This window comes from Lacerta agilis, chromosome 7 (assembly GCF_009819535.1).
Source record: "Lacerta agilis isolate rLacAgi1 chromosome 7, rLacAgi1.pri, whole genome shotgun sequence".
Taxonomy (NCBI): Eukaryota; Metazoa; Chordata; class Lepidosauria; order Squamata; family Lacertidae; genus Lacerta; species Lacerta agilis.
Genome location: NC_046318.1, coordinates 84,992,208 through 85,015,011, shown reverse-complemented (window position 1 = coordinate 85,015,011; position 22,804 = coordinate 84,992,208). Strand labels below are relative to the sequence as shown.

Below are 22,804 nucleotides of genomic sequence, written 5' to 3'. Positions count from 1 at the left end.
TCCCACCCGCCGGCAAGTGCGCTGTGCTTTCGCTAGCCCCCCCTGCGTCATGTGACCGCGCTGCCTGGGCCTGATGGGAGCTGTAGTCCGAAGCAGCTGTCAAAGGCTTCCTCTCCTTCCTCCCCTAGGCATGCTCAGCTGCATGAAGACCTCTACCGGGCCTACTTCAACCTGGGCAACATCCACCTGCGGGAGGGGGAGCATTCGAAGGCCATGCGCTGCCTGGAGAGGGCGCGGGAGTGCGCCTGCAAGATGAAGGAGAAGTACATGGAGAGCGAGTGTTGCGCGAGCATTGCCCAGGTGAGGGGGGCAGGGGTGGGGCATGCGTCTCGGCAGCTCCTCTGGCCTGGGGACGGGGACTAAAGTGGCCTGGATCGGGGCCCATGTAATCCCTGGGGAAGCGGCTGCTGCCTCCTCCTTACTCCTGCATGGAGCTTTTGTCTGTAAGCTGCTCCTAGCTGGTTGAATTGCATCAGGTCCGTTCTCCAAAGATGGTTCCCGTTAATTCTCGTGTTAGTGGGATGAGGTGTCCCCTGTCTGCACCTGTCACCTGTTTGGAGCAGAGCTATGCTCTCAGTTTCTTCTTTCTGCAAGCGCAGAATCTCCTCCTCAGCCTCTCCTCTCCTCTCCTCTCCTCTCCCCTTCTAACTTGGGTTGTAAATTATTGGTGAAGAAGCCACATTGCTTATGTCTTCCATTTACAGTCGTACCTTGGGTAATGTACATTTCAGGTTACGTACTCCCGCAACCTGGAAGTGTAACCCACTGCGCGCACGATCCACACATGCGCAGAACCATTCTGCGCACTTTGGGCATGCGCAAAACGCATTGTTCGGGTTACATACGTTTTGGGTTGCGTACAGCAACCCGGAACCAATTAAGTACGTAACCCAAGGTACAACTGTATTATTATTATTATGAATTGAATTTACAGTGGTACCTCATGTTACATTTGCTTCAGGTTACAGATGCTTCAGGTTACAAACTCCGCTAACCCAGAAATAACGCTTCAGGTTAAGAACTTTGCTTCAGGATAAGAACAGAAATTGTGCTCTGGCGGCACAGCGGCAGCGGGAGGCCCCATTTGCTAAAGTGGTGCTTCAGGTTAAGAACAGTTTCAGGTTAAGAACGGACCTCCGCAACGAATTATGTGCGTAACCAGAGGTACCACTGTATATACCGCCCTACACGCAGAGGTCTCAGGGTGGGTCACACCACAGAATCAAAGTACAAAACCACAAAATATATAATCAAAATAAAAACAACCCAATAACACCCCCTGTTTCATATTTGTGAAGCATTTGAGGGCTGAACTCATGTTTCCTGCACTGCAGGGGGCTGGACTAGATGAACTTTGGGGTCCCTCTTCTGTGAAGTCCAATGGTACAGTGAACCAAGACACAGGAAGGCATTCATATAAAACCTTGCTCATATCAATTATTTTGGCTTTCCCAATTACGTACATACAAAATGTACTCGTGTGTGTAAAAAGGAGCACTAAGAGCAGTGAGAATAAAAGTTGAGAATCACGACAATAACTATTTGGAGCCAGGTGTCAACCAGTAATTGGCATATGGTGCTTCTATTGATGAACAAAAACAACATAAAGTATCACTGTGGTGATAATATGACCATAAACAACAAACCACCACACAATGGCTGAAACTATAATGAAAGATTCACTGGAACACTCTTCTAAAATGCCAATGTTCCTTCAACTAAGCCACATGATAAACAGAGCCATGTATAGAACATATAACTGAATACATAACATAAGATAAAATGTTCACGCAACTGAACCATTCAGCAGTAGGTTGGGTATAGCAACAAAATCTTAATGCCACCAAAAAGTTCACAAATAGTTGATGGTGAAATGACGGCAGAATTCTTCAAAGGTGTGCATACGAGTGAGTCTTGCAAAATCACCATCCAGACGAAATCGACAAAAGTGGCAAGAGAAGAAAGAAGACCTGTCTTCCGGATTACTCACAGGTTTCGCTGTATAGCTTCATCAGTTCTGTACAGTATAAACAATACCCAAATTATGATATAACATATTACATAAATAGTACAAAAGCGTTTACATAATACCATATAACATCTTACCAAGTTAAACATTGTGATCAGCCTCTATTGATGAGCCAATTTGCATGAACTTAACACGCATCCAACTGCAGCTGGAAGACAAAGTGCACGTCTAAACAGTGCTCTCGTTCCGAACCAGTTTAGAAATGTGGAAAACTTTTAAATGCTGTTTTCCAAAGCTTGAAAAATCAGCTGGGGGCGGGGGCGGGGAAGTAACCTGAGCTTCTTTAATTTCCTTCCCTGTCTCTGATCCGTCAACTATTTCTACCATTACCTCTTCACATTCCTTCACGTGCGAAGCTAGAATCTAGCTTTCCAGGCAAGCTGGAGGTCGCAGCATCCTAACAAGTGCCCCTGTTTCTTCTCCCTCTGCGTCTGCTCATTTGGCACTTGGCACACACTTGGGAGATATATTTTTTTAATCTATTTTAAAATATTACTAGGCTGCTCTTCACCAGTAATTCCAGGATATGATCAATACGGTGATATCTGCCAGCCAAGGTAAAAGAGGAGGAGACGAATTCATGGAGGGCAACGTTTTTAGCCACAGACGCTCTGCTTGGTCTCCACAGTCGGAGGCAGCAATAATTCTGAATCCCATGTGCAAGAGCGGGCAGAGCTGTTGTGCTCAGATCCTGCTTGTGGGTTCCCCATTTGGGCAGCTGATGGGCCATTGGCCTGATCCAGCAGGCCTTTTGCTGCTGCTTCTTCCCGGGATCTCTCTGACCGGACCGCATTTCCGTTGTGTCTGTCCCCTCTCAAGAGTGAGCTCCCACCTGCAACGGCTCCCCCGCTTGACCCTCCGCCTTCCCCCCGCAGGTGCTGCTGAGCCTCGGGGACTTTTTGGCAGCCAAGCGCTCCCTGAAGAAAGCCTATCGCCTGGGCTCCCAGCAGCCGCCGCAGCGGGAGAGCGTTTGCCGCAGCCTGCGCTACGGTGAGTGGCGGCGCTCCCTCGGGGGCTTCCCTTGGGCACAGACACCTGGAGGCACATGACCTCACAGCTCGTGGCTCTCTCTCTCTCTCTCTCTCTCTCTCTCTGGCAGCCACGAAGGTGAGCCGCCTGCAGCAGGAGCTGGAAGAAGCAGAGGCAGCCGGCAGCCGGCGCGAAGGCCTAGGGCTTTGCGAGCAGCTGGGGGACCTGTTTTCCAAGGCGGGGGATTATCGCCGGTCTGTGGAGGCCTACGAGAAGCAGGTGGGGCACCTCCTGCGGCTAAGGGTGGTCTTGGGGAGAGGACCTGGAGGGAGGGACTGTAGAGCTGCCCGCTGGATGGATTTGGCATTTGAGGGCTCCCAGAGCTCTGGCACGGGACGCGGGTGGCGCTGTGGGTAAAACCACAGAGCCTAGGGCTTGTTGATCAGAAGGTCGGGAGTTCGAATCCACGCAACGGGGTGAGCTCCCGTTGCTCGGTCCCAGCTCCTGCCCACCTAGCAGTTCCAAAGCACGTCAAAGTGCAAGTAGATAAATAAGTACCGCTCCGGCGGGAAGATAAAAGGCGTTTCCGTGCGCTGCTCTGGTTTGCCAGAAGCGGCTCAGTCATGCTGGCCACATGACCCGGAAACTACGCCGGCTCCCTCGGCCAGTAACGCGAAATGAGCGCCACAACCCCAGAGTCATCATCGACTGGACCTAACGGTCAGGGGTCCCTTGACCTTTACAGTTCTGGCACAGGTTTGCGATGGGCTGCGGGGGTGTCCTGGGTCTCTTTGCCATGGCAGTTTGGGCTTGTTTTTTCCCTTCCCAGCTGTGCCACGCTCAGTCTCTGAAGCGCCCAGACCAAGAGCTGGCTGTGATCCACGTTTCCTTGGCCGCCACGTATGGAGACCTGAAGGACCATGCCCAGGCCTTGAAGCACTACCAGGCCGAACTGGCCCTGCGGAAGGGGAACCCCCTGGAGGTAAGGGGGGGACAGGCTAGGAGCAGGGCGGGGATGGGGCCAAGCGAGGCGGTTCAGGACTTCTGCTACTTGGATGCCAAGCAAACATTCCCTGCTCCTGATCTGCGCCAGCTGGGCATTGCAGGAACGGCTGTTTAGAAACTGGTGCCTGCATTTTTGACCTTGATTTCCCCTCTTCCCTCCCTGTCCCTTTCTCCTTGCGTGTCGTGTCAGTTTTTTTAAAAAAAGATTGTAAGCCTGTGGGTAGGGGCTGTTTTGTTTTGATTGTGTGTAAGCTGCTCTGGGAGCGACGCGGGTGGCGCTGTGGGTTAAACCACTGAGCCTAGGGCTTGTCGATCAGAAGGTCGGCGGTTCGAATCCCCGCAATGACGGGGTGAGCTCCCGTTGCTCGGTCCCAGCTTGGCCACCGACTTGGAGGGCTTTTAAAAGAGGGTTGGACCATTTCATGGGGGAGGAGAGAGCTAGCAGTGGCCAGGATGGCTCTGCTCTCCCTCCACAGTTGGAAGCAGCCTGCTAGTTGCTGGAAACTGAAAAATAATATGAGCAATTGCACGAACTTTCATTACTTTCATTACTTTTTATTAGAAGCTACTGCTATTAATGGTTGTAAATTTTTTGCAACTGTTAGTTTTATTTTTAAACTGGTTTTTAATGTTGTAATTTTAAATTGTTGCAACCCTCCCTCAGGTTGAAGGACAGGTAATAAATAATCATAATACAGAATTTTGCAGGACTGGAATCTGGAAGGAAGTGGGTGGCGCTGTGGGTTAAACCCCAGAGCCTAGGGCTTGCCGATCAGAAGGTCGGCGGTTCAAATCCACATAACGGGGTGAGCTCCCGTTGCTCAGTCCCAGCTCCTGCCCACCTAGCAGTTCAAAAGCACATCAAAGTGCAAGTAGATAAATAGGTACCACTCCAGCGGGAAGGTAAACGGTGTTTCCGTGCGCTGCTCTGGTTTCGCCAGAAGCGGCTTAGTCATGCTGGCCACATGACCCGGAAGCTGTACGCCGGCTCCCTCAGCCAATAAAGCGAGATGAGCGCCACAACCCCAGAGTCGTCCGTGACTGGACCTAATGGTCAGGGGTACCTTTACCTTTAAGCTGCTCTGGGAGCCTTTTTGGCTGAGGTGGGAGGTACAAAAGCTCCAAAATAAATAAATGAACCTGCTGAGCTGGTCAGCAGAGGTGGGCGGATAAGGCAGACGGCTCCTGGAACTCAGCTTGCTCTGTCCATTGCCAGGAGGGTAAGACGTGGCTGAACATGGCCCTCTCCAAGGAAGAGGCCAAAGAGAGCTACGAGGAGCTGCAGAGATGTTTCCAGAAGGCTCTCTCCTACGCAGAGGAGGCCTGCGATGCCAAGCTGCAGGTGAGGCCGGCAGTGGGGTTTGCATGACGCCCCAATACTAAAGGTATTCGCGTGGATGCCTCATAGGACAGTGTCCTCATAGGACAGTGACAGATCTGATTCCACAGGTGAGCAGCAATCCGGTTTTCTGCAGAGTGGGCCACTGGTGCCTATGAGAAGGAAGCAATCTCAGTGTTTAGCTCTGGTCTTGTTGTCAGGAGCCTGCAGTGTGCAAGCCTAGATAGGTCCTGGTTTGACCTACGAGACCGTTCCCCCCTAAACCTCGCTCACCTGCTTTCCCCTGAAGCTAGCTCCCCTGTGATATGTCAGCGGACAAGAGGGAGCCTTAAAGTGTGGGAAAGTGGAGTCCTGTGTCCAGTTCTGGGCAGCCTATTTTGAGAAGGATATTGACAAGCTGGAAGGTGTGCAGAGGAGGGTGGCCAAGATGATCAAGGGTCTGGAAACCAAGCCTGATGAGGAACGGTTGAAGGAGCTGGGTATGTTTAGCCTAGAAAAGAGGAGAATCATAGAATCATAGAGTTGGAAGAGACCCCAAGGGCCATCCAGTCCAACCCCCTGCCAAGCAGGAAACACCATCCAAGCATTCCTGACAGATCATGGCTGTCAAGCCTCCGCTTAAAGACCTCCAAAGAAGGAGACTCCACCACACTCCTTGGCAGCAAATTCCACTGTCCAACAGCTCTTACTGTCAGGAAGTTCTTCCTAATGTTTAGGTGGAATCTTCTTTCTTGTAGTTTGAATCCATTGCCCCGTGTCCGCTTCTCTGGAGCAGCAGAAAACAACCTTTCTCCCTCCTCTATATGACATCCTTTTATATATTTGAACATGGCTATCATATCACCCCTTAACCTTCTCTTCTCCAGGCTAAACATACCCAGCTCCCGAAGCCGTTCCTCATAAGGCATCGTTTCCAGGCCTTTGACCATTTTGGTTGCCCTCCTCTGGACACCTTCCAGAGCTCCAGGTCGCTCTCTTCCAAGAAGAGAAGGAGAGGAGATATGATAGCTGTCTTCAGATATCTGAGGGTCTGTCACATGGGTGATAGAGCAAGCTTGTTTTCTCCTGCTCCGTAGAGTAGGACCTGAACCAGTGGATTCAAATGATAAGAATGGAGGTTCCGTCTAACCATTAGGAAGAACTTTTGGATGGTAACAGCTGTTTGACAGCAGAATGGACACCCCTGGTAGTTGGTAGACCTTCATTGGCTATTTTTAAGAAGAGGTTTGATGGCGCCTTTCAGGGTTTCTTGAGCTGAGATTCCTGCATTGCTAGGGGTTGGACTAGATGACCCTCAGGGTCCCTTCCGGCTGTACATTTGATTTCTATACTGCCTCTCCACTGCCTCACAGAGAGTCTATGAGGGGTGGTTAGAAATGGGTTGACTTCAAGCAACATAAGCAAGCCTGGACACAAACATATTTTTTTTAAAAAATACTTTATTAACTTTATTACATCCGGTACAAAAGGAAAAAAGACAATGAAAGAAAAAACAATAACCAAAAGAAAAAGAAAATTTAAAAATTACATATTGAGTTCTTTATAGAAAGAAACCACAAAATACATTCAAATAATACATTCCTATATTCCCAATAATTCAGTTTTAAATTAAAAAATAATAAACAAAACAAACATAATAATATCCGATTTCAATATTCATATAGATCAGTTTCTACTAACTTTTAGTAATACTTCTTTCTTCCATTCTTCTGTACATTCTTGTCTAATTCTACTATATGTTACTTCCCCCTCCTTTATGGCTTCCACTTGTCATCGTCCCGGGATATCGATCTATCCCTCCTTTTTTACTACTATGGTGTTCCTTATAATCCTTCTATTTTATTTTCTTCTATCTTTCCTTTCTAACTTTGGTTCATCAATACAGGGTGTTTAGAAATGGAGCCAGCATTTCACAGTGGGGCATAGCTTTTTCAGGTAGTCTCCAAATTTCCCCCAATTTTGTTGGAATTTTTGGTCGCTACTTCCTCTAATTTTATCCGTTAATTTAGCCAGGTCTATACAGTTAAATAATTTTTCTTGCCATTCCTTAATTCCCGATACTTCTTTCCTTTTCCAATATTGAGCGATTAACATTCTAGCCGCAGCAGTGGCATATAGGAAAACATTTTAGTGCCTGTTCCTGCTTATTACCCTGAAAACTAAAAGTGAGCTTGGAGGCCGGACCAAACCCTGTTTCTAAACCCCAAACAAATGCTTCTCAGCGCCAGGTCCTGCGGCACTTCCATGCCTGCCAGCAGAGGTGCGGGCGCCCCGAGGCATCGGACACGCAAGCCAAGCTGCATGACCTCTGTGGCTCTCGGGGCTGGCTCTCGAACGGGGAGATCAGTGAGGAAGAGGATGAAGAGGAGGAGGCCCAGGGCAGCGAGCCCTTGGAAGAGAGCGATCTGGAGCTCTCCGATAGCGGTGAGAGATGGGGCGGGGAGGTCGTGGGAGCAGAGAGTGCTTCCTGGAAGGGAGTGGGGGCGAGGCTTATGGGTGATGCTTGCATTTCTCTCCCTCGATGAGCTCTGGGGAAGAAGAGGAAGAAGAGTTTGGATTTGATATCCCGCTTTATCACTACCCGAAGGAGTCTCCAAGCGGCTCACATTCTCCTTTCCCTTCCTCCCCCACAACAAACACTCTGTGGGGTGAGTGGGGCTGAGAGACTTCAGAGAAAAAACAAAATAAAATAAAAAATTCATTCCAGTAGCAGTAGAACCAACTAAGTTTGTTCTTGGTATGTTCTTAGTTTGTTCTTAGTTGGTCTCTAGGGTGCTACTGGAAGGAATTTTTTATTTTATTTTGTTTTGGCTATGGCAGACCAACACGGCTACCTACCTGTAACTGAGACTTAAGAGAAGTGTGACTGTCCCAAGGTCACCCAGCAGCTGCATGTGGAGGAGCGGGGAAGCGAACCCGGTTCACCAGATTACGAGTCTACCGCTCTTAACCACTACACCACACAGGCTCTCACTGGGAAGTTTGGTGCGGGTGTGTTGGGCCTCTCTGCTCGCAGCCCGCCTTCCTCAGAGCACAGGGTCTGGAGAAGGAGCCCCAGCTGAGCACTGCTCCTTTCTGTTAGGTTGCAAGCAGGGTGGAGGGACCCGGGGGTGACGGCGTGTGTTGGTTACCGTGTTGGACTGCGGCTCGTGAGACCCGGGGTTCAAATCCCCGCTCAGCCACGAAACTCGCTGGGTGACCTCGGGCCAGTCCCTGCCTCTCAGCCGAACCTACCTGACAGGGTTGTCGGGAGGAGAAAACGGGCGGGGGAGAGACCCTCGTGGAGCTCCTTGGAGGGAAGAGTGATCTGTAAATACAGTGGTACCTAGGGTTACGTTACCTTCGGGTAATGTAATTCCGGGTTGCAAACGCTGCAAACCCGGAAGTGTATACTTCCGGGTTTCACCGCATGCGCAGAAGCACTATTGCACCGCGCATGTGCGCAGAAGCGGCGCCTCTGGATATGGACTTTTCGGGGTAATTGGGATGAATTAAGTTCGTATCCGGAGGGCCCACTGTACAATCAACAATCAGTCTCTCTCCTAAACCTATGCCTTGAATGGGGAAGGACTTAAGCAGGCAAATGGATGGAAGTGCTTGGCACACGCCTCGCAGCCTGTGGAACTCATTGCCAGTGGGCTGGCTTGTTAAAAGGCTTTTGTGAAATGGAGGGGCTTGTTGCTGGTAGCTATGATAGGGGTGGGGGGACCTTTGGTCTACTGGCTGTGCAGGGCAAGCAGGAGACCGGCGTTGCTTTGGCGATCGACATTTCTTGGTGGAAGGCATGGTTTGCTTCAGGGACGGTGACTCTGGGACTCTCCCCTCTCTTCCAGGCGGAGAGGACGACCTGGAGGGCTACAACAAGACGGTCCCTGGGCGGCGCAGGCTCAACAAGGTATAGCAGGGCCCCAGTCCAGGCAGCTCCAGGGGGCCAGCTAAGTCTGATGCCCAGAGGCCAGGGCATAGTTGAACTGTGGCACTCGCTCCCACAGAAGACAGGGATGGCCACCGACTTGGAGGGCTTTTAAAAGAGGGTTGGACCATTTCATGGGGGAGGAGAGAGCTAGCAGTGGCCAGGATGGCTCTGCTCTCCCTCCGCAGTTGGAAGCAGCCTGCTAGTTGCTGGAAATTGAAAAATAATATGAGCAATTGCACGAACTTTCATTACTTTTTATTAGAAGCTACTGCTATTATTGGTTGTAAATTTTTTTTGCAACTGTTAGTTTTATTTTTAAAATGGTTTTTAATGTTGTAATTTTAAATTGTTGCAACCCGCCCGGGGACCTCAGGTTGAAGGACAGGTAATAAATAACAATCATAATACAGAATTTGGCAGGACTGGAATCTGGAAGGACATGGGTGGCGCTGTGGGTTAAACCACAGAGCCTAGGGCTTGCCGATCAGAAGGTCGGCGGTTCAAATCCACATAACGGGGTGAGCTCCCGTTGCTCAGTCCCAGCTCCTGCCCACCTAGCAATTCAAAAGCACGTCAAAGTGCAAGTAGATAAATAGGTACCGCTCCGGCGGGAAGGTAAACGGCGTTTCCGTGCGCTGCTCTGGTTCGCCAGAAGCGGCTTTGTCATGCTGGCCACATGACCCGGAAGCTGTACGCCGGCTCCCTTGGCCAGTAAAGTGAGATGAGCGCCGCAACCCCAGAGTCGTCCGCGACTGGACCTAATGGTCAGGGGTCCCTTTACCTTTACCTTTAAGCTGGAAGCAGGCCTTTTGGTCGTTGCCTCTTCCCTGTGGGATTCCTTTCCCCCTTGCCTTACCTGAAGCATCATCCGTCCGTTGCTTAAGACGTCTTGTGAAGACGCCTCTTTTTGCTTTCCCTGATCCCCTAAGATCAAAGCCTGTTGTTATGGGGTCCTTGTTTCTATAATCCTCTTTCACCAGATACTGCATAGCTGTTTTCATCATTTTTGCATACAGCTTAGAGATTTTTAAATATGAAGAGGTTTAGAAATGCTTTGTAATCAGGAAGTGAATAAACTAAGCAGGTGATGCTCCCGAGGGGCCCGGTGTCAGCAAGCCAGTTATTGGGAATATTGAAATACTTGTATCCTGCGCACTCTGGGCACATTCCAGAAAAATATAAACACACAGTCAGATGCACATTTTCTCCCTTTGGCTTCACTGTTTTGGAAATTGGGGTGGTTAGTTGGGGGAAAGTTACTGATTTCCTAATAATAATAATAATAATAATAATAATAATAATAATAATAATAATAATTCATTATTTCTACCCCACCCATCTGGCTGGGTTTCCCCAGCCACTGTGCGTGGCTCCCAACAGAATATTAAAATCACAATAAAACATCAAACATTAAAAGCTTCCCTAAACAGGGCTGCCTTCAGATGTCTTCTAAAAGTCAGATAGTTGTTTATTTCCTTGACATCTGATGGGAGGGTGCCACCACCGAGAAGGCCCTCTGCCTGGTTCCCTTTAGCCTCACTCCTTGCAGTGAGGGAACCGCCAGAAGGCCCTCGGAGCTGGACCTCGTTGGCCGGGGAGAACGATGGGGGTGGAGACGCTCCTTCAGGTCTACTCCTTCAAGTATTCCTCTGTTCCCTCCTCCCAGTGGAACCAGCGGAACGACCGGGGTGAGACTTTGCTGCACCGCGCCTGCATAGATGGGGACCTGCGCCGGGTGCAGTTCTTTGTGGAGAAGGTGAGCTGCTGGGGCAGGTTGGCTGGACGTTAAAATAAAGGGAAAGGGGGCAGGGGCTGCGCTGGTGCTGTGTGGGATGCCTTCGGTCAGAATTGGGGCAGGCTCCTGTGACCTTCTGGCACCTGCCACTAGCTTTCCCCCAAATCCTGGCTCCAGCCCACGGGGTTCAGCTCCTTTGTCTGCAGAAACTTCTTTCCCCTCTTTCCCTGATGGCTGGTTTTGTACCATGGGGTGTGTGGGGCTCCCCCACCCACCCATTTGGAGAGAGGGAAGCGGGTGCGATGAGAGTACATGTGAAAAGGATCTAGGAGTCTTGGTAGACCATAAACTTGACATGAGTCAACAGTGTGATGCAGCAGCTAAAAAGGCCAATGCAATTCTGGGCTGCATCAATAGGAGTATAGCGTCTAGATCGAGGGAAGTAATAATACCACTGTATTCCGCTCTGGTCAGACCTCACCTGGAATACTGTGTCCAGTTCTGGGCACCACAGTTCAAGAAGGATACTGACAAGCTGGAAGGTGTCCAGAGGAGGGCAACCAAAATGGTCCAAGGCCTGGAAACGATGCCTTATGAGGAACGGCTTAGGGAGCTGGGTATGTTTAGCCTGGAGAAGAGAAGGTTAAGGGGTGATATGATAGCCATGTTCAAATATATCAAAGGATGTCATATAGAGGAGGGAGAAAGGTTTTTTTCTGCTGCTCCAGAGAAGTGGACACGGGGCAATGGATTCAAACTACAAGAAAGAAGATTCCACCTAAACATTAGGAAGAACTTCCTGACAGTGAGAGCTGTTCGACAGTGGAATTTGCTGCCAAGGAGTGTGGTGGAGTCTCCTTCTTTGGAGGTCTTTAAGCGGAGGCTTGACAGCCATCTGTCAGGAATGCTTTGATGGTGTTTCCTGCTTGGCAGGGGGTTGGAGTGGATGGCCCTTGGGGTCTCTTCCAACTCTAGGATTCTGTGATTCTATGAGAGGGAAGAGGCCCCAGCCAACCTCTGACCCCCTGAGCATCCATACGTGTCAGAGGGCTGCCCTCTCCGGAAGGCAAGGAGTTGCCAGGGCTTTATCGGTATCGCAATCCCCCGCCTCAGCTGCTGAGCAATTCATCTTCATCCAGTGGGGGTGGCAGTGATCCCTCTAGTGGGGAGGGGGAGATGGGAGCAGGAAATAGGAGTCAGGGCTCTGACAGGGGAAGAGAGCCCTCACTCCAGGCAAAGGCTGGAAGAGAAGCACCCCTTCCGTCTCCCCATTTGCGCAGGGGGGAGAGACGCAGAGGGGGGTAGGCGGGGGTTCCGCATCCCGCGCCTTTTACGCTGGGCTAAGAACCGGAAGGGGCCATTCCCGGACTCTGCCGAATGATGAGCTGGACGTCTTTTCCTTAGCTGCACTGTATATATCTGTACATTAAAGAAAGTTATTTTTAGAAGTTTCTGCGTCAGCCTGGTTACTCACGAGGAGCCACTGAAAACCTTACGGTACGTTTCTCCGCTCTGCCTCAGGGTCACCCTCTCAACCCTCGGGATTATTGCGGCTGGACCCCTCTGCACGAGGCTTGCAACCACGGCCACCTGGGTAAGTGCTGGGACAGGGAAAGGGGCTTCCTGGGGAGCCTGGAAGTGGGTGCTGTGCTCCCGGGAACCTTGCCCCTTGACGGCGGGGTTGGGGCTGTGCTGGACGTGACCACCCCCCTCGCCTCTTCCTCCAGAGATCGTGCGTTTCCTTCTGGACCACAATGCCGCCATTGACGACCCGGGGGGCCCTGGATGCGAGGGTATCACCCCCTTGCACGACGCCCTCAACTGCGGCCACTTTGACGTGGCTGAGCTCTTGATCCACAGGGGGGCCTCTGTGGTGCTGAGGAACGCCAAGGTGAGGCGCTGGGGCTGGGGCGAGAGTTGCTGCTGGGGAGCAAGGCAATTTATTCATGGCATTGACACCCGTCACTCTAACCACTGCACCACACTGCCTCTCTTCCTGTGATGCACAAAGGCAGGAGTCAGCAACCTTTTTCAGCCGTGGGCCGGTCCACCGTCCCTCAGACCTTGTGGGGGGCCGGACGATATTTTGAAACAAAATATGAACGAATCCTATGCCCCACAAATAACCCAGAGATGCATTTTAAATAAAAGGACACATTCTACTCATGTAAAAACACCAGGCAGGCCCCACAAATAACCCAGAGATGCATTTTAAATAAAAGCACACATTCTATGCATGTAAAAACACCAGGCAGGCCCCACAAATAACCCAGAGATGCATTTCAAATAAAAGCACACATTCTATGCATGTAAAAACACCAGGCAGGCCCCACAAATAACCCAGAGATGCATTTTAAATAAAAGCACACATTCTATGCATGTAAAAACACCAGGCAGGCCCCACAAATAACCCAGAGATGCATTTCAAATAAAAGGACACATTCTGCTCATGTCAAAACATGCTGATTCCCGGACTGTCCGCGGGCCAGATTGAGAAGGCGAATGGGCCGCATCCGGCCCACAGCCTTAGGTTGCCTACCCCTGCACAAAGGGAACTGCAGCCCCTCCTCCTGGTATTGTTTGGGGTGGGTCTCCAGCCCTTTCCTACTGATGTTGTGGTTTCTGCCTTCAAGTGGGGCAGTATTTGAGAAATCCCAATTTTTAAATTGCTTCCATCCCTTCCTCCTCTGCTTTTGCTCCTCCTCTCCTACTGGAGCTCTCTTCAGGGGTACCCCAATTCTTGTGGGGCTAAGGGTATTGAGGACCCAAAGGCCACCTCCTGCATCCAGGATACATGCACCGTCCTGTTTGAAAACCCAGCCTCCCCCAATCTCGTCCCCCCCAGAAGTTGTAGACTACAACTCCCAGCAGCGCCAGCGCCAGGTTGGGGGGGGCGCAGGGTTAGCCTGCTGTGCACATCATATTAGTATTATTTATTGAATTTATATACCAGGAAAGATCACAATATATATAATCAGAATAAAAACAACAACCAATAACACCACCACCACCCCCCAAAAACCCCCATATTTAAAAAGGACATAGGATGTAAATTGGATCAACCAAAGGCCTGGTTAAAAAGGAACGTTTTTGCCTGGCGCCTAAAGGTGTATAATGAAGGCACCACGCAAACTTCCCTGGGGAGAGCACTCCAAAGATGGGGAGCCACCACAGAGAAGGCCCCGTTCTTGTGTTGCCACCCTCCGGACCTCTCAAGGAGGAGGTGCACGAAGGAGGGCCTCAGAAGATGATCTCAGGTTCCGGGTAGGTTATTATGGAAAGAGGCGGCCCTTGAGGTATTGCGGTCCTGAGACGTTTAAGGCTTTGTAGGTCAAAACCAGCACTTTGAAATGGGCCTGGAAACTAAGTGGTAGCCAGTGCAGTTGGACCAAGGTCAGTGTAATATGTTCAAACCGTCTTGCAACCTGGCTGCTGAATTCTGCACTAGCTGAAGTTTCCGAACCATCTTCAGAGGCAGCCCTACGCAGAACGCATTGCAGTAATCTAGCCTTGAGGTCACCAGAGCATAGACAACAGTAGTTAGGCTATCCCTGTCTAGATAGGGGCATAGCTAGGCCACCAGCCAAAGCTGATGGAAGGCACTCCGGGCCACTGAGGCCACCTGAGCCGCGAGCGACAGCAAAGGATCCAGGAGTACCCCCAAGCTACGAACCTGCTCCTTCAGAGGAAGTGTGCAGACCCACGTTTCTAACCGCCCCCTGCTTCCTCACAGCTGCCCCTTCCCCTTGGCTTAGGGACAGTGGCCTTGCATTGTCCGCTTGGCATCCTGGCAGCTTCAGGAAGGGGGTGGCAGGCCCACCGGGGTTCTTGGGTGCAGCCCAGCGGCGGCGAGAGGTTTCTGGCTGGGCTCCTGTTTCTGCTGGGGCCAACCCCCCCTCCCTGCGTTTCTGTCGACAGGGCCTGACCCCGCTGGGCACCCTCCAGGCCTGGGTGCACCTTTACGGAAGGGACTTGGACCGAGAAACACGCCAGCGCTGCCAGGCCATGGAGGGCCTGCTCAAGAAGGCCCTGGCAGGCCGAGGTGAGGCTGCGCTTCGCTCCTGGGGCTCGAGGGGTGGGGGTGGTGTCTGCTTCTGGGGACACTCAGAGGGCTGTCTGCTTTACAGTGGTACCTCCGGTTGCGGATGGGATCTGTTCAGGACGTCCGGTTGGATTCTGAGGTTTCTGCAACCTGAGGACCGCTTCTGCGCATGTGCGCTGTGGTCTACCGCTTCTGCGCATGCACGCGGTGAAACCCGGTAAAATATTTCCGGGTTTGCCGCATGCGCATCCCAAAGTTTACATAACCAGTAAAGGTAAAGGGACCCCCGACCATTAAGTCCAGTCGCGGACGACTCTGGGGTTGCGGTACTCATCTCGCTTTACTGGCCGAGGGAGCTGGCGTCCAGCTTCTGGATTATGTGGCCAGCATGACTAAGCCACTTCTGGCGAACCAGAGCAGCGCACGGAAACGCCGTTTACCTTCCCACTGGAGTGGTACCTATTTATCTACTTGCACTTTGACGTGTTTTCGAACTGCTAGGTTGGCAGGAGCTGGGGCCGAGCAACGGGAGCTCACCCTGTTGCGGGGATTCGAACCGCCAACCTTCTGATCAGCAAGCCCTAGCCTCTGTGGTTTAACCCGCAGCGCCACCCGTGTTCCACGGAGTTCGACCGTATTGGGAATTCTCACCCAGCCAAATCTTCCTTTGTTCTGGTGGGAAGCCTTGAAGCTGTTGTGTTTTTAGCAGGCCGTCGTCTTTGATGCTTCAGGTTCATGAGAATGAACACTGGAGGAGAGCTCTGCATCCCTTCCTTACCCTGCCCAGATTCTCTCTCCCTGCTCCTCTTGAAACAGCACCCTGTTCCAGATTGAAGGGGATTAAGGGACCCACGGCCCCTGTCTCCTTTGTTGCTGTGCCAGGGGCCAAGCCTTGCGGTGCTCTTTGGGGCTCAGAGTGGGCAAGGAGAAATCATTAAAAAAATAATTATTTATTTGGTTTTTCAAATTAACATTTTACAGAAATGTACCAAACATAAATCATAAAAACAAGATTCCACTGAATCTCCTGGACCTCTATCCTCCCCTTTGTGGGTCCTATGATTAATCATTTCCTCCCGCATCTTTTATGATAATCCAAAACTTTTACGTCTCCATTGTCTCCAGACTTCACCCTTAAACTACAAGTGATATTCCAGTCCTAACAATTTTAACTGATTCCAGTGGCCTTTAACATAAGTTATAAATTTCCCCCATTCCTTATTGAAATTTTGGCCGTCCTGATTTTCTGACTCCTCCGGTCATTTTAGCCATTTCAGCATAGTCCATCGACTTGTGAAATGTGAAATCTTAGGCCAAAGAAGCAAGCTCAGTTCATCTATTTGCTCCTTCCTGTTGTTGTTGTTGTTGTTCAGTCGTTCAGTCGTGTCCGACTCTTTGTGACCCCATGGACCAAAGCACGCCAGGCACCCCTATCCTCCACTGCCTCTCGCAGTTTGGCCAAACTCATGTTAGTAGCTTCGAGAACACTGTCCAACCATCTCATCCTCTGTCGTCCCCTTCTCCTTGTGCCCTCCATCTTTCCCAACATCAGGGTCTTTTCTAGGGAGTCTTCTCATGAGGTGGCCAAAGTACTGGAGCCTCAACTTCAGGATCTGTCTTTCCAGTGAGCACTCAGGGCTGATTTCTTTAAGAATGGATAGGTTTGATCTTCATGCAGTCCATGGGACTCTCAAGAGTCTCCCCCAGCACCAGAATTCAAAAGCATCCATTCAGTTCTTAGCTTACCCCAAAGATCTTGGGAACAAGACGTGCATCATGAGGGTGTGAACTTGACGCCTTTGCTTTTGCCCCTCCAGGCTCCGAGGCTCAGCCTCCCCGAGAGCCGCCGGCCAGCCAGCTGTTTGACGCAGAACTCTCTGAGTCCCCACAAGCCCCCTGCCCTCTGGATCCTGCCGCAAAGTCCCCCAGTCCCCGGAGGGAGCCTGAGGACGACGACACAAGGAGTCCCCTGAGGCCGGTCAAGAAGAGGCAGCGGCTCTTTGGCCAACACCTAGAGAGGGAGGCCAGGCTAGCTGCCCCTGCCGAGTACCTGGCTGCCATTCGCGGGGTGGGCAGAGCCAAGCCTTGCTTCCCGCCCAGCCCTGAGCGCCCCAAGTCTTCCGCTGGACCTGCCCTGGTCCCCCCAGAGGAGTACGTAGGAGACGACTGGCTGGAAGATGACCTGGGGCAGAATCTCGCCTCCCGCAAAAGGAGCCGCCGGAGCCCAGAAAACGAGTCTGGGGCCGAGTCGGAGGAGAGCCCGGGGGGCGAGAGTGACGGGGGGCTTCCCCGCCAGCCCCCCGAGGCCACCAAGAAGAGGAGGAGGGTACGGCAGAGTCGCCTCACCCATATTGTCGACAGGACTCCGCTGGGACGACTCCGAGGGGCCGGCGTGGTGGCGGCGGAGAGCCCAGAGTGTGCGGCAGATCCCAGCATCCTCCAGGGGGCAGGGGGCAGCAGTCACGTCAATGGAGGGACCCCCAGGGGTGGGGAGAGCCCCCCTTCGGCACCAACACATGTGAGTTTCAAGGACTGGGGAGGGCGTCTGGCTTGGTTCCTTTCTGGCCGAGTGGCACACTCCTTTTGCAGTGGCACCGTGAGAAGCTGGCTCGCTTCCCTGGGCCCTGAGAGGCCAGCACTCCTCTGGGATCGGGCCCATCCTCCTTCCCTCTCTATGGCCAGGTACATTCCTGCATCCGGCACGGAATCTGGCTTCCCGGCTGCTCCTCTCTCCATTGTTCTCCGCAGAGAAGAGCGACTCCACTGCTGGGAGAAGTTGTCAAAAGGCAAATTCCATTCCTTTGAGAACGGAGGATAAATCTGCCGCTGTCGTGATGCCATTACGGCGGTACCTCAGTTGTCGCACTTAATCCGTTCCGGGAGTCCGGTCGACTCCCGGAACTGTTCGAAAACCAAGGCGCGGCTTCCGATGGGCTGCAGGAGCTTCCTGCACTCAATCGGAAGCCGCGTCGGATGTTTGGCTTCCAAAAAACGTCCACAAACCGGAGCAATCGCTTCCAGGTTTGCGAAGTTTGGGAGGTACCACTGTACAGTGGTGCCTCGCAAGACGAAATTAATTTGTTCCGCAAGACTTTTCGTCTTGCGGAAATTTCGTCTTGCGAGGCACCGTTTCCCATAGGAATGCATTAAAATTTAATTAATGCGTTCCTATGGGGGGAAAATTACGGGGGCGCCAGTCAGAAGGGGCGCCGGTCGGCACCAGAGCCGCACAGCGCCGTGTTTTAAGGCTGCAGCGAGCGAACTGTTCGCCTGCTGCAGCTTTAAAACGCGGCGCCGCGCCATAGCTGAAAAGGCTTACCTTTTGGCTCCGGTGGGGAGGGGTGCAGTGGGAGCGTGTCCGCCATTTTGGGGTCGTCTGCGCATGTCTAGACATGCGCAGTGGACCCCAAAATGGCGGACGCGCTCCCACTGCACCCCTCCCCACCGGAACCAAAAGGTAAGCCGCGCCCCTCCCGACCGGCACGGCGCCGCGTTTTAAGGCTGCAGCGAGCGAACTGTTCGTCCGCTGCAGCTTTAAAACGTGGCGCCGCGCGGCTCCGGTTCCGGCTTACAGTGGTACCTCGCCAGACGAATTCATCTGGCGAAGCATGGCCATAGACGAATTCGTCTCACGAGTCAACTAAAAACTCGCAAAACCCTTTCGTTTTGCGAGTTTTTCGTTGTACGAGGCATTCGTCTTGTGGGGTACCACTGTATTCAGATCTTTGGACTGGCTGAATTGGGAGTACTGTGTCCGGTTCCAGTCGCCTCACCTCATCAGGATATTGTAGAGTTTGGAAAGGCTCAGAAAAGGGCAAGCAGCGACTCCAGCCTGGGCGGTTTTAAAAGAGGATGCTTCTGAATCAGGGTGGACTTGATTTAAATCAAACTGATTTAAATCACGATTTAAATCACTAGTCAGTAAGGCTTGATTTAAATCACAGTTTTCTACATAAAGACTAATTCTTGCTGGTATAACTTTAATATACAAAGTAGATGAAGATTTTTAGAATAACAACTTTTCATATTAGTTTTTTTTCCTCCCCAGTTTAATAGGTTAATCGTTCATATTTGGACAACTTTTCTGTTATACTTAGGAAGGAGAAAAATAATCATTACCTTATTACCAACAATTTAAAAAGATTTATTAGATCCATTCCACTCCAAACAATCAGAAAAATATTGTTTCTATTCTGTTCACTGAACTTCTTGAAACTTAACACTGAAGGGGTTGATTTTGTATTCATAGGTTTGTAGAACAATAGGATTAAGGTCTTTTTCTCAACTCTGTTCATGTTATAACGTTTTTGCTGTGAAGAAGAGGCATGTGATCTCTGCTGAGTCAAATTCAGTTTTGAGAACTGCAAAAGTAAACCAAGCATCTGTGATAATATCTTGTAGGCAGAGAAACTGCCCAATAATCTTACAAAAACCTCTGGAAGAGCATAAATGACATTGTGAATGGATTAATGGAATTTATTTACCAAAAAATTTAAACATATACAGCCTTATTCTACATAATTTAAAAACTAATCTTTATTTCATGATTGAATAACCTTTGAATGGTAATATATTTTCACCAAAAAGCATTTTATTTTAAAAGATCCAATTTAAATAAAAAAAATCCGATTTAAATAAAAAAAATCCGATTTTTTTAAATTTATTTTTTAAAAAATCATTGATTTTCATCCACCCTGTTCTGAATGCCAGGAGGGAAGAGAACTCTGGGGCTCAAATCCTGCTTGCTGGTTTCCCACAAGCGCTAACTCTTGTTACGTTCTTCAGTTTTCCCTGGAACAGTTTGGGAAGACGCCGGGTGGTGGGGAGAAGCAGCTAAGCAGCCTTCTCCAACCTGGCGCCCTCCGGCTGTTGTGGGCAACATCTCCCACCAGCCACTGCTCCGTACGGCCATGTTGGCTGGGCTGATGGATGCCGTTGTCCAAAACAGCGGGTGGGGCGGGGGGGTACCGCCAGGCTGGACCAGGGGATCTCCTGGCTGGAGCGCTGCTTACCTCCCTCCTGGCTGGAGGGAGAGGCTGCCCCGTGGTGGCAGAAGGACCAGGCCTGGCCCATCCGGTCTGGGGAAACAAGCCCAGGCATTTCCCGTAGGTCCTCACCCTCTTTCTCCTCCCCTCTTCTCTGCAGCTCCCTGCTCCCCCACCCCCGATCCGGGTGCGAGTTCGGGTGCAAGACAACGTCTTCCTCATCCCCGTGCCCCACAGGTGAGAGAGCCAGGGCTCCCTGGCCCCTTCGCCCTTCCCTCCCTCGCTGAGCTGCCTCATCGGAGCTCTGGATCAAAGCCAGGCCTTGTCTTTGTAGCAACAGCCTGAAAACTCTCCGCATAGCCACCATGGGAAGCATCCAGTGCCGGATTTACGTATAAGCTAAACAAGCATGGGTAGGCAAACTAAGGCCTGGGGGCCGGATCCGGCCCAATCGCCTTCTCAAGCCAGCCCGCCGACAGTCTGGGAATCAGTGTGTTTTTACATGAGTAGAATGTGTCCTTTTATTTAAAATCCATCTCTGGGTTATTTGTGGGGCATAGGAATTCGTTCATTCTCCCCCCCTTCAAAATATAGTCCGGCCCCCCACAAGGTCTGAGGGACAGTGGACTGGCCCCTGCTGAAAAAGTTTGCTGACTCCTGAGCTATATCTTAGGACCCCACTCTCTTGGGGGCCCCCCCAAAAAATTAAATGAAAATATTAATATACTTTTTCTTAATTGTATTTCAGTTCAACAATTACTTTGATAAAACACGTGTTTTGTTATGTGCAAATGGCTTTAGATACTTATTTGGTCCATAAATTACCATATAGCATATATTCAACACAAAAAACAGCGGCAATTTCTTGTTGACAAAGGACAGCTGGACATACAAAGGGCCCCATTACCTTCAGGAGCTTAGGGCCTTATCAAACCTCAATCCGGCCCTGGAAGCATCTGAAATTGGGCTGGCAGGGGGCAGGATATTTCTGCTGTCCTCAGACCTCCCCGAAATAATATTTCCCTCTGGACTGTTTTCGTGACGGGAGACTGAATCCCCCATAGTCCTTGCCAGAGGTGGGGCCTTTCCCCCACTGCCTGCCACCCAGGAATAATATAGGGAAGGGGGGTGTCTGTGTGTGTGGGGCAGTCTTCCTACTGCAGCCCCTCTCCTGCTTCCTTGCAGCGAGAGTCGCCCTGTGTCATGGCTGGCGGATCAGGCCTCCAAGCGCTACTACCAGACCTGCGGGCTCCTGCCCCGCCTGACCCTGAAGAAGGAGGGGGCCCTCCTCGCCCCCCAGGACTGCATCGTGGATGTTTTGCAGAGCAACGAAGAGGTTAGCGGTTGCCGCAAGCAGAGGGGGAAATTGGCAGCCCTTCTTCCCAAACCCCGTTCCTTGGCTGCGGGCAGGGGAGTCTGTCTGGGGGGCCACGGGGGAGCAGGGCACCCATTTTGCAGGCACAATGTCCTCAGTTTAATCATGCACGGAGGGCGAGGGGAGATTTTCCTGCCTTGAAATCCTGGAGACCAAAAAGCACACACACCAAGAACTTTGGCCAGCAATTTCAATACTAGGAATAAATGCTACTCATGAGTTATAGAGTTACAGGCTTGTAAATTCTAACAGAAAAACAGCTTTAAAGTCGCATACGCATAATTCCTTACAATGTAGAACATAAGAGGTTTGACTCAACAACAAATGATGTTTAAGTCCGTATCCAAAAGTATTCAAAAGGTCGTTTTGTATGTGGAGCCGGAGTCGAGAGTCGATTCAAAGAAAGAACCCAGGACAGAGCCCTGTTTCGGTATGAACGCCTTCGTCAGCTTGCACTTCTGGGAGTTCTCGGTCCACATACTGCTTAAGCCTGCCTTGTAGAATTTTAAGCATAACCTTGCTAGCGTGTGAAATGAGTGCAATTGTGCGGTAGTTGGAGCATTCTTTGGCACTGCCCTTCTTTGGGATTGGGATGTAGACTGATCTTCTGGCCACTGCTGAGTTTTCCAAACTTGCTGGCATATTGAGTGTAGCTCCTTAACAGCATCCTCTTTTAAAATAGGTCTTGGCCGAAGTGCAGTCCTGGGACCTGCCACCCCTTGTGCAGAGATACCGCAAGGCCTGCCAGAGCCTGGCTGTGGGTAAGCTGAAGTTCCCCTGCGGAGGGGCCTGGGTGTCGTTGAGCCCCCCCTGCGTCCTTCAGAGGTTGCCTCTCTTGGCAGAAGGGTTCCCCCAGGGTGGGGCGGGGTGTCCTCAGGAGGCTGCGGGCGTCTTGCTGATGCTGCTGTGCCCTCAGTTCAGTGCAGGGCCTTCTGTGCTGTTCGGCTCAGAGAAGGGGCTGCTTCCCAGCGGGGTTTCAAAGAGGAAACCTCCCCTTTTCCGCAAGCCAGTTGCTGTGACATTTCCATAGAATTTTAGCATTGGAAGAGACCCCGAGAATCATCTAGTCCAACCCCCTGCAAGGCAGGAATCTTTTGCCCAACATGGGGCTCGAACCCACGACCCGGAGATTAAGAGTGTCATGCTTTACCCACTGAGCTATTCTCCATCTTTATTTATCTGTAAAAATATTTGCATATATCATATTTTTTTTAAAAAAAAAAACCCTATCAAAGCCGCTTACAGTAATAGAAGCATAAAACCACACATTAAAACCATAAAGAAATCAGATGTCTGTTAACCATTGTGAAAGGCTGCATTCTGAATTGCCTGCATAGGCCTGGCAGAATAGAAATGATTTCAGCAGGCCTGCTGAATCTCTAGTGGCGGGGAGTTCCACAGGACTGGCC

The 22,804-nt window shown here is 51.0% G+C and overlaps 1 protein-coding gene across 1 annotated transcript in view; it reads left to right on the top strand.

Annotated features, from left to right (window-relative positions):
* The window catches only part of TONSL (tonsoku like, DNA repair protein), a 37,255-nt gene that overhangs the window by 7,222 nt on the left and 7,229 nt on the right, over positions 1-22,804 (top strand). The window contains exons 6-20 of the mRNA XM_033155982.1: positions 129-300; positions 2,905-3,019; positions 3,129-3,277; positions 3,828-3,980; positions 5,220-5,345; positions 7,565-7,766; positions 9,176-9,237; positions 10,925-11,014; positions 12,515-12,587; positions 12,721-12,884; positions 14,912-15,035; positions 16,853-17,553; positions 20,181-20,257; positions 21,206-21,356; positions 22,078-22,156. Of these exons, the coding sequence (XP_033011873.1) occupies positions 129-300; positions 2,905-3,019; positions 3,129-3,277; positions 3,828-3,980; positions 5,220-5,345; positions 7,565-7,766; positions 9,176-9,237; positions 10,925-11,014; positions 12,515-12,587; positions 12,721-12,884; positions 14,912-15,035; positions 16,853-17,553; positions 20,181-20,257; positions 21,206-21,356; positions 22,078-22,156 (2,438 nt within the window). The remainder of the gene's footprint in view (positions 1-128; positions 301-2,904; positions 3,020-3,128; positions 3,278-3,827; positions 3,981-5,219; positions 5,346-7,564; positions 7,767-9,175; positions 9,238-10,924; positions 11,015-12,514; positions 12,588-12,720; positions 12,885-14,911; positions 15,036-16,852; positions 17,554-20,180; positions 20,258-21,205; positions 21,357-22,077; positions 22,157-22,804) is intronic.